The following is a 12,579-nucleotide window of genomic DNA, read 5'->3' on the forward strand; positions in this document are numbered from 1 at the left end:
TCGAGGGTGGCCATATGCAGCAAGGGCTCGGCTTGGAGAAGAACGAGGGCCGAGTTGACATTTTCTTTGAGGGAGTCAAGACCTTTCTTGCTGTCACCGCGATAGGACTCCCACTTGGTTGAGGTTTGGTAGGCTCGGTGCCAAACGTGGTGGGGTGGTTGAGTCCGAGAGCCGGCCCGTGGTGGCGCATTGGTGCCAAAGGCAACACCAAATTGGGATGCATCCACTGCTTCCATGGGAGAGCGCCTGGGCGTGGTGGCTCTATCGTCATGTGCGGGAGAGCTCAAATAGCCATGACGATAACGAGAGTCGTGAGAGAGCGATTCGTGCACGGGCTCTCTCGGGAGCCGGGGTAGAGGGCGATTGGAGGCCAGGCCAAACGCCACTTCGCCATCGCGGGCAGACGGGTGCGCCGCGGGCGAGGGAGTATTAAAGGTGTATGTCCAGTACAGTGTAATGTGTGTGGACAAGGCGATTGTCACAGAGGTATCCAACCAATCGAAGTGCATACGAGAACATGGATTGAAGCAAGGCGAAGGAACAAGACAGAACAAGACAGAAGGAGGGAAGTGGAACGACCGAGGTCAAGAAGGAAAATGGTACCGATCCAGGGAGATCGCTCCCATTTATAGCAGGTGGAAACACACACACAGTGGAGACAGAGAATGGACTATCACACTGAAGACAGGTGGAACCGATATCAGCAATCTGTTGGGACCAAATAAATAAAATAAATTAGGTGTTTGAACCTCAGAGCTGAAAGCAAAGCTGTGCAACCCCGACATCAAAATCACAACGGCACGCAAAACAACACAAGAGAACAAGACAATTTCATCGGCTTCTGTCATGCCAAGAGGTACAAGCGCGAAAAATCTCGCACATAGAAACAAAAATCGTACAAAACGACCAAGTATAACCAGAGATACGGCCATTTCAAACACAAGACACCCAAAAGGGCAGTCACACATCACAAGTACAAGCCATCACAGCACGAACATAAAGAACACCACGGCACGCATACATACAACAAGAGACAGCGTCGGGTCGAAAAGACAACCGACCACAGAAGAAAAAGACAGGACTTTACACAAAAATTCAGCAAAATTACCACACAAATACAGCAAAAATTGAAGCAAAATTAAACAAAAATACAAGTCAAGCCATCAAAAGACCACAACGAGGAACCAACAGATGCCACAACAAGATGATACACCAAGATGGTACAGCAAGATGTTACACAACAAGGTGGGACAACATCAAGTACCAGAGGACACACAACGTGGTAAAGTATACCGTCTCAGATTGTGCCTCTAATAAGAATGGACTATCACACTGAAGACAGGTGGAAGCGATATCAGCAATAAAATGAATAAATAAATTAGGTGTTTGAACCTCAGAGCTAAAAGCAAAGCTGTGCAACCCCGACATCAAAATCACGACGGCACGCAGAACAACACAAGAGAACAAAACATTTTCATCGGCTCCTATCATGCCGAGGAGTACAAGCACGAAGAATCACGCACATAGAAACAAAAATCGTACAAAACGACCAAGTATAACCAGAGATACGGCCATTTAAAACACTAGACACGTCACACATATCACAACTACAAGCCATCACAGCACAAACACAATGAACACCACGGCACGCTCACATACAACAAGAGACAGCGTCGGGTTGAAAAGGCAACCGACCACCGAAGGAAAAGACATCATACAAAGGACCTTACAAAAATTCAGCAAAAATACCACACAAATACAGTCAAAATCAAAGCAAAATTAAAACAAAAATACAAGTCAAGCCATCAAAAGATCACACGAGAACCACCTAGGGAGCGACAGGTGCACACAGGGATCCCCACAGAGGGACCCCCGAGACGGTGCCTACCTACGACGAGCGCAGGCAGACACCGCCAAAGTGGCGCTGGATGTGGTCAGCGTTCATCTGATGGACCAGCGCCGCAAAGCGACCCTTCCACCGGGGAACAAAGGCCTCATCCAGCCCCGGCTGGTACACACCACGGGCCTCGGCGCAGCGGGCGAGCTGACCAAGCAGATCCACAAAGGAGGAGGCGAACCCACCGGTTGTCGTCATCGCCGCAGGGACGATCAGAGTTTTTCCATGGTTGAAACCGGTGTAGTAGTCGCGCTTCTCCTTTTCGGATCGGCGAAGGGCAGCGCCACCTTGATGCAGGCTTGCGAGGTGGTCGGGGGTTGGGCTGTGCGCACAGTCACATCAATGCCCAGGTCGGGCAGAGCTGGGCCCAGAGCACCGCCGGGAAAGGGGTTGCGGCAGTGCAGGTCGATGCGGCAGCTCTGACCGTTGGCGTTGTAGCCAGACTTTTCCACCCAGACATGGGAGAGGGTGGCGTACCTGAGCAGGCGGCCCATCTCGTCGCGAAGGGCGTTGTGACGCTTGATGGGACGGCAGGTCAACAGGTGCTCGCGGGTTAGTCGCGGCTGAGGTGTCTTGCTGCTGCAGTGCGGGCACTTGTCCGTCGGCTTGACGTTGATGAGTTCATGGAGGCCAAAACCCATCATGGACACGACCGCAATGGCAAAGGTCGTGTCGCTCAAGCGACGCAACTTGTCCCGACCCCGCATGGTCAAGACTGTGCTGAGCCCCACTCGCGTGAGGCCAGATATTGCTGCTGCAGGTCAGCGCGCACTTGGCCATCAGGTCGTCCAGTGCCGCCTTGGAGCGGAGGGCAATGATCTCAGCTGGTCGCTGGGTCGCCGCGTCCTTGACCGTGGCCATCTGGAAGCCAGCTCGCTGCACGTGGTCCTCAAAGTCGGCAGCCCTCGATGCATCCTCCAAAAGTCGGTCGTAAACTCGAGGGTAGCGAGTGGCCAGCTTGGCCATGTTGCAGACATAAGCCACCGGACCGCGCTCAACCAAGTCGTGCAGGCCAAAGCCCCCGGTGTTGGCCCGCGTGAAGATGCGAGCCTCAAGGAGCTGTTCCAGCGTAACGTCATGACCTTCAGCTCCAGCCGGTGCAGACAGGTTTACCTTGGCAAAAAAGGCTTTGACAAAGGTGTCCTTGCAAGCACGGTTCAAGAGCTCGGACAAGCCCGACGTGAGACTTGGGGGCAGCGTATAGAGGTGGTTGATGAGGCTAGGCACGTACTTGTCAATGAATAAATTAGGTGTTTGAACCTCAGCTTGGATACCATTGTTTCTCCTTGTTGTGACACCTGCAGTCGTTGCACTTTCCCTATCCTCGGGAATGAGGGACTCTTCAGCTATTCTGACGGTGCATCTGGTCTAGTCACTGTGAATACTTGCCGACCGCAGCTGTTTCAATTGACCTCAAGACACCACCAATTCTCTCGCTCCGTCCCGACGGATGCCTCCCAAATCCCTCTCAAAACTCTTCCTCAAACCTACGCGTTTCCTCAAACCCAAAACTGGACACCACACGCCGTGGAGCCTGACATACATACGATCATTTCAAGTACAAAACGTCTGAACGGCAGTCAAACATCACAGCGCGCTCGCACACTAGCGGAAATAGTATCAGCTTGACAAATATCAAGACGCAGAGCAAAGAGAAGTAGATGTCTGTCAGGCTCCAGACGTTGGAAGCACGGATTTGACGCTAACATATCACGTGAAAACTGCTCAACAAATATTTGAGAAAGGCATCCTCTGTCACGCTTGGAGACCGAATTTGATTTCGGCAACTTGTCCACATCTATCTGGACTTGTTTCGCAAGATCTTGGTCTGCAATTGCTTGTTTCACTTGGCTCTCAGCTACCACTGCCCGACGAGCGAGAGCCATTGTTTTGTCATTCATATCCGCCGGGCTACATCTGCAATTTCTCGTTTGAAAAAATAGTTCCGTCATTTTTCGATATACGATTCGCGGTCACTATTATAAAGGTATGCGTGCTTGTCATAAAAAGTAATGTTGAGTGCCTCCCGTGGGCTAGGGTCGCCGATCATCGACAAGATGCAGATTGACGAGCCAGTCAAGATATTGTTCGAAGCCCACAACGCGGCGAGCCCCTGGGTCGAGGCCTGAAAGAAAACGGTCCGACAATAGACATGATGAGCCATGACTGCATGATCGTGTTGAAAATGCAAAATGTCATCGCTGAGATGCCCACTGACAAACCTTGTTGAATGGCACGGGAAGTCAGAGAGGTGATACCCTCATCCTTGATTATGTTGATGAGGTCGTCCACTTCTTTATCAACGAGCTGGCAATTCCACCAGCCGATTGGTCAAAGTTAGAAATTCAATCTGACCGTGCATTTTCCTTAAGTGGAGCTTACCTTGCCAGTTGAAGCTTTGTCGATACGCCGAAAGGCTTCTGTAGCGCGATAGCGCTTCGAAAAGCCCTCGTTGTCGAGCAAATAGAGCCATCGGTTGGGTGATTGAGCCCACCTGAATGAGGTTTCAAGCCGATAAAGCCAGTGAGCCTTGAAGATTTGATTCTCGCGCACATCGCAAACATGGAAGTCGAGTCGGGATTTTGGACGAAGCACCGACCAAACAACAAAGTCTCGAAAGGTAAAGCTTTTGTCAGTGGCAGATAGGGCTTCTCGGGCACCATCCAGGCCTGAACCAAGCCAATAGCCAAAGTGGTAGCAAAGCAGCTTGACATCTTTGATGGAAGCTCGATATGTAGGTGGCTTGCCAAACTCCTCCCGAAACCTCCGCTCCGCTTCTGACAGCTGCTCAGAGTGCGATGGCCGAACACCAATTGCATTGATAAAGGCGAGTCGCTTGGAATTTTCGCGTTGCTGTAAGTGTGAATGCAGTTGAACGGCCACGCGAACGGCATGTCGTGAGTCAAGGGAGAAATGCGAACAAAAAATATCAGTAGTACTGATCCCACCTGTCGCAGCTGTAGATCCTGCACCTCTGCTTGCGTGTATATAGCAGTCGGGGCTTCGGCTTCGGTGTTGCTCTTATGGTGTAAGACACGCGGCCCTCCCTGCAAACTCAAGTCAAGATGAGCATCCCATTTATGAGTGCAATCTATGAACGATCACAGGCCCTGGCACGCTTGTGAACAAAACAAACCTGTTCAATACGCTTCTGCTCGACGATGCGCTTTGCCTCGTTAAGTCGATCGATCATTGATTGGATCAGAGCATGCAAGGTAACAGCTTGCCGTGACTTGAAAGAAAGCACGCCATCCTCCAAAAACGGCGCCATGGGATGAAGTACATTGCGATCGAGTGGCTAAGATCCATTCAAAACGATGTTGCAAACACGAGAGCAGAAATGTCATGATGAGGCATTGCGTTTCGCTTTCGTTTCGAATCCAAAATGATCTCGACTTACTGTCAGCGTCAAGGAGATTGTACTTGATTGTGGGCTGAGACTTGACTGCACCTCGTTCCACGTCAAAGAAAGCTGTGGATCCAATAAAAATGAGCCATACCATGAAACTGAGCAATTGCTATGGGTTCAGATCTGTCGAAACGGTTTGATGCGTCAAAGAGGAGCCAACCTTGATTTTGGAGGCGGTTGGCTGCGTAAACACAAGCCATTCGGCATTGAATCCCAATGTCCAATCCTCGGGCCTAAACAGATGCGCAAAACGATTTGAGGGCTTGACGTCATTTGGGGAGTTGAGCACATCAAAAACTTACTTGGCTTTGGCACGCTTGGGTTTGAGCAGGCCAACTGGATAGAACGCGCAGCCGTAAAAGCTCCACTGGCGGCAGAATTGCAGAAAGAGCCGATGCAGCGAAACAAAGTCAAGTGTTCCTCGAAAGCCTTTGTGCTCTTCAAATATGCGCCGCTCCCATTCGGCCGGCCGCAAGGCATGTTGTAGATGTGCAGGCACAAATGTTTGTAGGGTGCCGGTCAAAAAGCCGAGCGTATGGGATTCGCCTTTGTGGTCCGCAAAGCGAATCTGCATAAGTAGACCGGCCAAATGAGCAGAGTCGTCTAAGGAAACAGGCCATTCTGATGAAAGGTAGCTGTGCAAGGCTTGCTCAAAGAGTAGCTTGAGGACCACTGGATCAACGACTTGACGCTCTCGTGACTATCAAGACAAGAGCAAAAATGATGGTGAGAAATTTAAGATGACAGCATGTGTAACACCAGCGCTGGACTATTGTGAGGTTGAGCCTTACCAGACTCAGGTAGACGCTGCGTTGGAACAATAAAATTGGTTGTCCGGTGGTGACGCCTTGATCAAAAAGGCTTTGGGCGTTGGCCAGCTCACGCAGGGGAAAGTGGTCTTGACGAAGCTACATGTTTTAAATGCACAAAAGAATTTAACTTCAGGACGGGCTGGAAAACCGAGATGGTGTGTGTGTGTGTGTGTGTGTGTGTGTGTGTGTGTGCGCGCGTCTGTGTGTTATGCAATGATGTCAACGACAAACAAAAACAGAGTCAAACCTGAAGCTTGTAGGCGCCACTGATGACCCAGATGGCAAACATATCAAAATGCGCCTCCGGCATTTGCAACAAAGATGCGACAGCATCTCGCAGGTCCATTGCCGTGATTGTATCACCCGCAGGCAGACGGAGTACCTGTCACACCCCAAACCTTGTCATTCAAGCGATAGGCGCACAAACCTAGATTGACTGCTAATGGTTCAACAAGTACCTTGGCATGACCCGCTGGCAGGTAAATTTTGAAGTCGGCCAGTGCCAACACTGCACCGTCGAGACCCGCTTTGGCATAGCGGTTGAGGGCATGTTCTATGTAGGCGCGGCAGAGACGCTATGTTTAGTGCCTCGGAGCGAAGCATTTTAGTGCCAAAAGCGTTCGTTTTTTTTTGTTTTTTTGTCGGATGTGTTGTGAACATGTGGATGACCAAAAAGGGCACTGACTTTCAGTAGAGGAAAGAACGGCAATGGTGCGTTGGTAGTCATTGAGTTGGGTGCGCTGGCATAACTGCATGGGGGTCAGGCCATCAGTGTTGCTCTGTTCACGGTCGACAAAGGGGCATGCCAGAAGTAGCTCGACAATTGTCGCGTGCCCGTTTTGTGCAGCAAAGTGTAATGCTAAGCCGATGAGAAGCAGTCAGTGAGTTTGGAGGTGCAAGCATGGGTTCATATTCTGAGCATAAGCTTGATTCAGTGGCAACCAACCAGTGCTACCCGAGAGTGTCTGAATGGTGGGTCCACCCTGCCAATCCTCCATGAGGAGCTTGGCAGCCTGCAAAGGTTATTTGGAAGAATGAAAAATTGTGCAGACGGGTTGTAGTTGCATTAGCTTAGCTCTGCACAACAAAGCCAGCATTCCAAGCCCGAACCGAGCCTGGCAAGAACCGACCTCTATGCTACCGTGAAATGCGGCGTAGTGCAGTGGGGACCACCCGTTTTCATCGAGGGCAGATGCACTGACAATGGGTACAACAGGTGCGCAGGTGACAGTGCCACACAAATGTGGGGGTGAATCCAGTGCGAAGATACCAAAGATAACAGGCAAGGGGCTCGCTGCAGATCGAGATACCAACACCATGGATGGAAGTTGCAGTAGGCGTCGCAGCTGCTCAACACTGTTAGCTACGGCAGCTGCGTGGAGTGGAAAGGCGTCCTGCCATCGTGGACGATGCTGGGACGCCTCTAGCACTGGTGCCTATTCAGAGAAGTCATGTGAGACGATGAAATGGCTGAGGTACAAACCAAAAACATTGAACATCTTGCCTGGAGTGCGAAGATTGAGGCCTCGTCATCGATTGGGTCCGAGGCCGCACCCGGCATTGGCAGCAACAAGGTGGAACGGTAAAGGGGGTTGATGACGGCACGCGGGGCCCGAGCTTGGATATCTGGATCAGACGTGTAGCCCTGCACATTGAATTTCAAGGTCAGTGAATAAGAGGCCGGCTCGGGGCAGCAGCATTGGGAGCGGACAGATCGTACAGCGTTGTGGACAACGGCTCGCATTTGGAAAGAAGGTTTGGGTCGCCAAAACGACCGCACAGCTGCGGTACTAGCGTGTAGCTCGGCACACCACTCGGCCAATCTACGTTCCAAAGCAACCCCCATTTCGTAATGTCATTATGCTGGTGGACGGGCTACTGAATGGGAACAGACGATTGAACAGGAGACGGACCGGCCCAGGGCAAGGAGCGTGACGTTGTCCAGTTGGCGAATTGCGCCCCGACTTCGACGATTTCGCATATCAGACACGACATCCGATAATGACACAAAGGCTTCGCCGTGCTCAAAATGCAGCTCCTAAATGAGTTGACCACGGCATGAAGTCATACGAGCCCAAGGCATGGGGTGAATAGCATCGTCTGTGCGAAGCTCACGGACATCAATGCCTGTGCCGTCCACGGACAGAGCGCCGTGATCCACGGGCAAAGCATACACTAGCATTTGCTGTGCTTTCCAAGGTATGGTTGCAGTGCCAACGAAAACGCAACGCTTGGGCTGTACAGAAATAGACAAGTGATCTGGGTGAGGACGAGTGGTCAAAATAGTTTATTTTTCCTTTACCCGCCTGACAGGGCTGTCCCTCGAAAGGGATGTTGCAAAATGGCACTCAGCAACGAGCTTACGTTGATCCCTTCGAGACACGACTCGGCCACTTCAAGAGGATCCTCATTTTTGCCCAACGGGAATAACGGCACATAGTAGAGATCATCCTAGGATCAGACGCGAAAAAGGTGAAGGACAGGAAAAAAACAAAACAAATCACAAATAAAGGAAAAAAAGAGGGGCGGCCAGATGGTGGAAGGGAGACAGGAAGAACCGTTGGCGATGTAAAAGAGCGTAATCAATCACTGCCATTCACATACCAAAGTTGATTCGCCCCGGTGGCACGCGAGAAGAATTTCATAATGCCGAGACCAAGCGGCAAAGGAGCTTGGAAGAGAGCCACCCTCCCAGGCCAGAGGATCTCGGCGTCGGATAACGATTGGGCAGCATAAGCTTGACGAGGAGCCCACTCTACCAGGTTGGATTGGTCAACACAGCAGGGTCGAACAGGTGGAGGGAATGGCAGCCGCATCACCATCACTCTTGCGCATGCAAATGGTCTAACGACACACTTACGGACGCCGTGTCTGTGGCTCGATCGGCCCGACACAGTTTTCGCACACCAATGATTTCATGCCTGTGTGCATTCAAATCTTGTGCGCACACTCGCCCAACAGGGGCACAGCTCAGCCACCTCAGCTTGGGTTCTTCTTGAGCCCTATCAAGAGACCAGGCGCCGCGTAGGCAAGAGACCACCAGCGACAGCGGGACACGGATGCCACAGATGACAAGGAACCAAGAGCACAGACAGAGAGACAGAGAGCAGAAGAGGGCAAATACAACAGAAAAAAGAAAAAGACATGTACAACAACATGAAAAAAAAAAAAAAAAGCAAAGTGGGCGGGATGTCAGATTCTTGTTGTTGTCGTTGTTGGTGTTGTTGGTGTTGTTGTGTTTTTGTGTTTTGCTTGTCCAAGGTGAGGGTGTGTTGTTGAAGTACAAGTCAATTTGGAGCGGGAAATAGACAGGCGGCAAGGCAGAGGGAGATTGGAAAGCATAATGCCATTGACACCGAGGACACGCGATGGAGGCTGTGTCATCCACCACAATCAGAGGATCTCCTCAGCCCTTAATTACGGCGATGGGCCGGAGCTTGACCACCTTCTTGCTGATGCCAGCGGCGTGGCAAGTATCAACGACCTATGACATGTTGGATGGTGAGACACTCATCGTGATTGCAGGCCGCATTGCACATCGCCACTTCGCCCCAAAGGGCGAGGTAGTGGTTAACCGGTAAGACAAACCGCAGTCACATCCTTGTAGGATTCCGGGGCTTCCTCCATTACAAGCTTGGGCGACGCCACACGAATGGCAATTCCCTTTTTGTCGAGCTTGTCCAGAACTTGCTGGTAATCAAGCGTGCGGCGCGACTTTGCACGAGACAGCGCACGCCCCTAAAGATGAGGGGGCACCCCGCACGAAACAAGCGACATCACGAAACAGGTCCCACGGTGAGTGTTGGCACATTGCATTGTACAGGAAGAAACAATCAAAACACAGAGGCACAGGGGAGGCACGCCAGTTGCCATATATCAACGCAGGCAATGCAGGTCACAATGAACAGGCGTATCGTGCCGCGGCTGTACCCGCCGCAGCTGTACCCGCCGCAGCTTTTGTACCTACCGCGCCGTGGCAAGTCGAGCCAAATGTGTCACGGAAGCCTGTATCCGTGCCAGTGAGTACGTAGCTGCATGTGCCCATGGTGCCGCCAATCAGCACAGGCTGTCCAATGAGCTGATAATCAACGGGGATGAGGGGGTGGTGGGGTGGGAATGCCCGCGTTGACCCCTTGCGATGCACCAAGAGCGTGCGCTCCGTGCCATTGACCATGTGACGCTCCGTCTAGAATTTGAGTCAGATGCCCACCCGCCAGCAACACGCGGCGTGAACTAAAACACTCAACATGTCGTTCGATGCACAGCCCTTGCCATATGTGCGACGACCGAAGGTATCGATTCGGCGGGAAAAATAGCGCAACTGACTTTGGCAATGTTGTGGGACACGTCGTAAATAACATGCATGTCCAGCTCTTCGGGGGTGGTATTAAACTGCTTTGCAAAGGCCTACCACGATACATGCAAGGAATGGCAAGTTATCTCGCCAACCAGCTCAGGCATACCTCCCACCCAAAAGCACACAGACGCCAACTCACTTGACGGCAGAGAAAGGTCATGGTGGAACGGTTGACCCAGGCATAGTTGGCAGCGGCAGCCATGGCCTTGAGGTAGTTTTGCCCTTCTTCGGAATGAATCCGCGCGCAGGCGAGCTGGCGGTCGTTGACCTCGATGCCATCGCGCTTCATGGCCTTCTCCATTGCAACGAGGGCATCGGTGGCCACTTGGTGACCAAGGCCGCGCGAACCGGAATGAATCATGACACAGATTTGGTTCTTCTTATTGATGCCCATTTTGGCGGCCGCCTCCTTGTCATAAATTTCCTCAACCACCTTTGCCAGCCAAGCAACATGTGTCAATGCGCAGCAGACGGAATTGCATGAAGAAACTTGGGAGGCGTGCATTTTGCCAAAAAAAAAAAATAAATAAATAAATAAATAAAAAAAAAAATAAAAAAAATAAAAAAAAAATCCTGACTGGTTGCGCTTTTGGCTCCAAAATGTTTCGATAGACCCGTCCCGAGCAAAATGGCCAAATGCGCACCTGAATTTCGGCGTAGTGATTGCCAGCACCCAAGGTACCAAGCTGAGGCAAGCCACGCTTCTTGGCGCGTGCCGACACCTTCGACGCATCTGCCTGAAATGGTTGAGAAACCAGGCGATGAACAACAGGCAGGTGGCGGACAAGTGAGTTTCCTTCTCGGCAAATGCCAAGTCCCGCGCCACGCGACTGGACCCGCGGAGGCAAGAGATGCTGCCAAAGTGTGATTTACAGACCTGCAGCATGCGACCGTATTCCTCACAGTGCTCCTTATCTTCGGCCCAAGCATAACCCTCGCGCAGGGACCAGTCCATGCCCATTTCCAGGGCCTCCTCAAGATCCTTGGCATTCATGGGGATGACGCCCTGGATTGGAAGTTGAGCAACACAAAGTTGAGTGAACGAAAACGCCTTCTCATCAGGGCGGAATATGTAGCAAACCGATGTTGATGGAGAGGATTCGACTCAGAGCAGACATCCACTGCAAATTTTGTGTCTGTACGGCAAAGATACCTTGGAGCCGACACCGACGGGGATGTGATCGAACAAAGATTGAGCCAGTTGCTCTTTAACGGGCTCCACATCCTCCAAGGTCAAGTTGGTTCGGAGAAGGCGCACGCCACAGTTGATGTCAAATCCCACACCGCCTGCAAACAAGCGTTGCATCATACATGAGCAGCGCTCAGCAGGCGTGGGGCTTGTGGTGGTTGAAGCAAGAGGCGACCAACCAACCAGGTGACACAATGGCCTCAGGATCATCCATGTCAAAGGCTGCCATATTGCCAATGGCAAACCCGTAGCCCGAGTGAACATCAGGCAAGCCAACGGAGGCCTAGAGAAACAAACAAATCTGTATGACGACCGGGGCGAGCCCGAAGAAAGAGGGGGGGCGGAAGGGGTGCACTTGCGTTGCCGAGGAGCACGTACGCCGACAATGCCTGGCAGGGAAGCCACATTGGCAATCTGTTTGACGGCGGGCAAAAAGCCGCCTACGCCGCGCGCCGAAGCAAACTGTTGCAGTTCCTCGAGCATCAGAGCTTCAAGAGCCTTGTTGACATAAAAGCGACCTTCCACCTATTGAACCGATGAGGCAAGTGTCCATCATTCAGCACCCCGTGCGTCGTCACACAGTGGGGGCGTGGGGTATGAGGTCCCTTTTGAGTCAGCGATACCTTCATGTTGGGAACAAAGCCGGGCTTGATGCGCCAGCACGAGGGAGTGAGGCGCTCAAGATACTTCATCTCCTCGTCGTAGGTGCGCTTTTCATACTCTACCAGCGCATTCTCCGCCGTTGTGCTATGTGCATCGCCGAAGCATACGACCACCGGTCATTCAAAGCGCCGCAAAAGCGCACACACCACCCTCTGCTCTCTCGTTTCGCTCTGTCCATACACACACATACACACACACGCACGTACACGCACACGCACACGCATGCGCGCGTGCAAACCGAGCCCAAACGAC

At 51.9% G+C, this 12,579-nt stretch overlaps 3 protein-coding genes across 3 annotated transcripts in view; all 3 read right to left on the reverse strand.

Annotated features, from left to right (window-relative positions):
- Positions 1 to 509, reverse strand: part of MONBRDRAFT_24993 (uncharacterized protein) — a gene marked incomplete at both ends in the record, with an annotated part of 2,298 nt that extends 1,789 nt beyond the window's left edge. The window contains one exon of the mRNA XM_001745371.1: positions 115 to 509. Coding sequence (XP_001745423.1) covers positions 115 to 509 — 395 coding nt within the window. The remainder of the gene's footprint in view (positions 1 to 114) is intronic.
- Positions 510 to 1,888: 1,379 nt separating this feature from the next.
- On the reverse strand, positions 1,889 to 9,039 carry MONBRDRAFT_24994 (uncharacterized protein; the record flags this gene model as incomplete). The annotated part of the gene is made up of 22 exons (XM_001745372.1): positions 1,889 to 2,155; positions 2,185 to 2,617; positions 2,670 to 3,195; positions 4,120 to 4,204; positions 4,280 to 4,750; positions 4,846 to 4,944; positions 5,034 to 5,195; positions 5,298 to 5,369; positions 5,467 to 5,539; positions 5,609 to 6,006; positions 6,098 to 6,214; positions 6,366 to 6,419; positions 6,517 to 6,671; positions 6,804 to 6,977; positions 7,065 to 7,131; positions 7,249 to 7,412; positions 7,673 to 7,763; positions 7,839 to 7,941; positions 8,032 to 8,156; positions 8,238 to 8,354; positions 8,483 to 8,569; positions 8,979 to 9,039. Coding segments are annotated over 22 exons (3,900 nt in total), but the record flags the coding sequence as incomplete, so codon positions are not given.
- Positions 9,040 to 9,524: 485 nt separating this feature from the next.
- Positions 9,525 to 12,356, reverse strand: MONBRDRAFT_24995 (uncharacterized protein; the record flags this gene model as incomplete). Its single annotated transcript, XM_001745373.1, has 11 exons — positions 9,525 to 9,602; positions 9,707 to 9,856; positions 10,086 to 10,304; positions 10,445 to 10,525; positions 10,615 to 10,908; positions 11,120 to 11,212; positions 11,353 to 11,481; positions 11,629 to 11,762; positions 11,848 to 11,947; positions 12,043 to 12,189; positions 12,288 to 12,356. 11 exons carry the CDS (start codon positions 12,354 to 12,356, stop codon positions 9,525 to 9,527), a joined length of 1,494 nt encoding a protein of 497 aa, XP_001745425.1.
- Between the last annotated feature and the right edge of the window lie 223 nt (positions 12,357 to 12,579).

The sequence above is a fragment of the Monosiga brevicollis genome, genomic scaffold (genome assembly GCF_000002865.3).
Source record: "Monosiga brevicollis MX1 MONBRscaffold_8 genomic scaffold, whole genome shotgun sequence".
In the NCBI taxonomy this organism is placed as follows: domain Eukaryota; class Choanoflagellata; order Craspedida; family Salpingoecidae; genus Monosiga; species Monosiga brevicollis.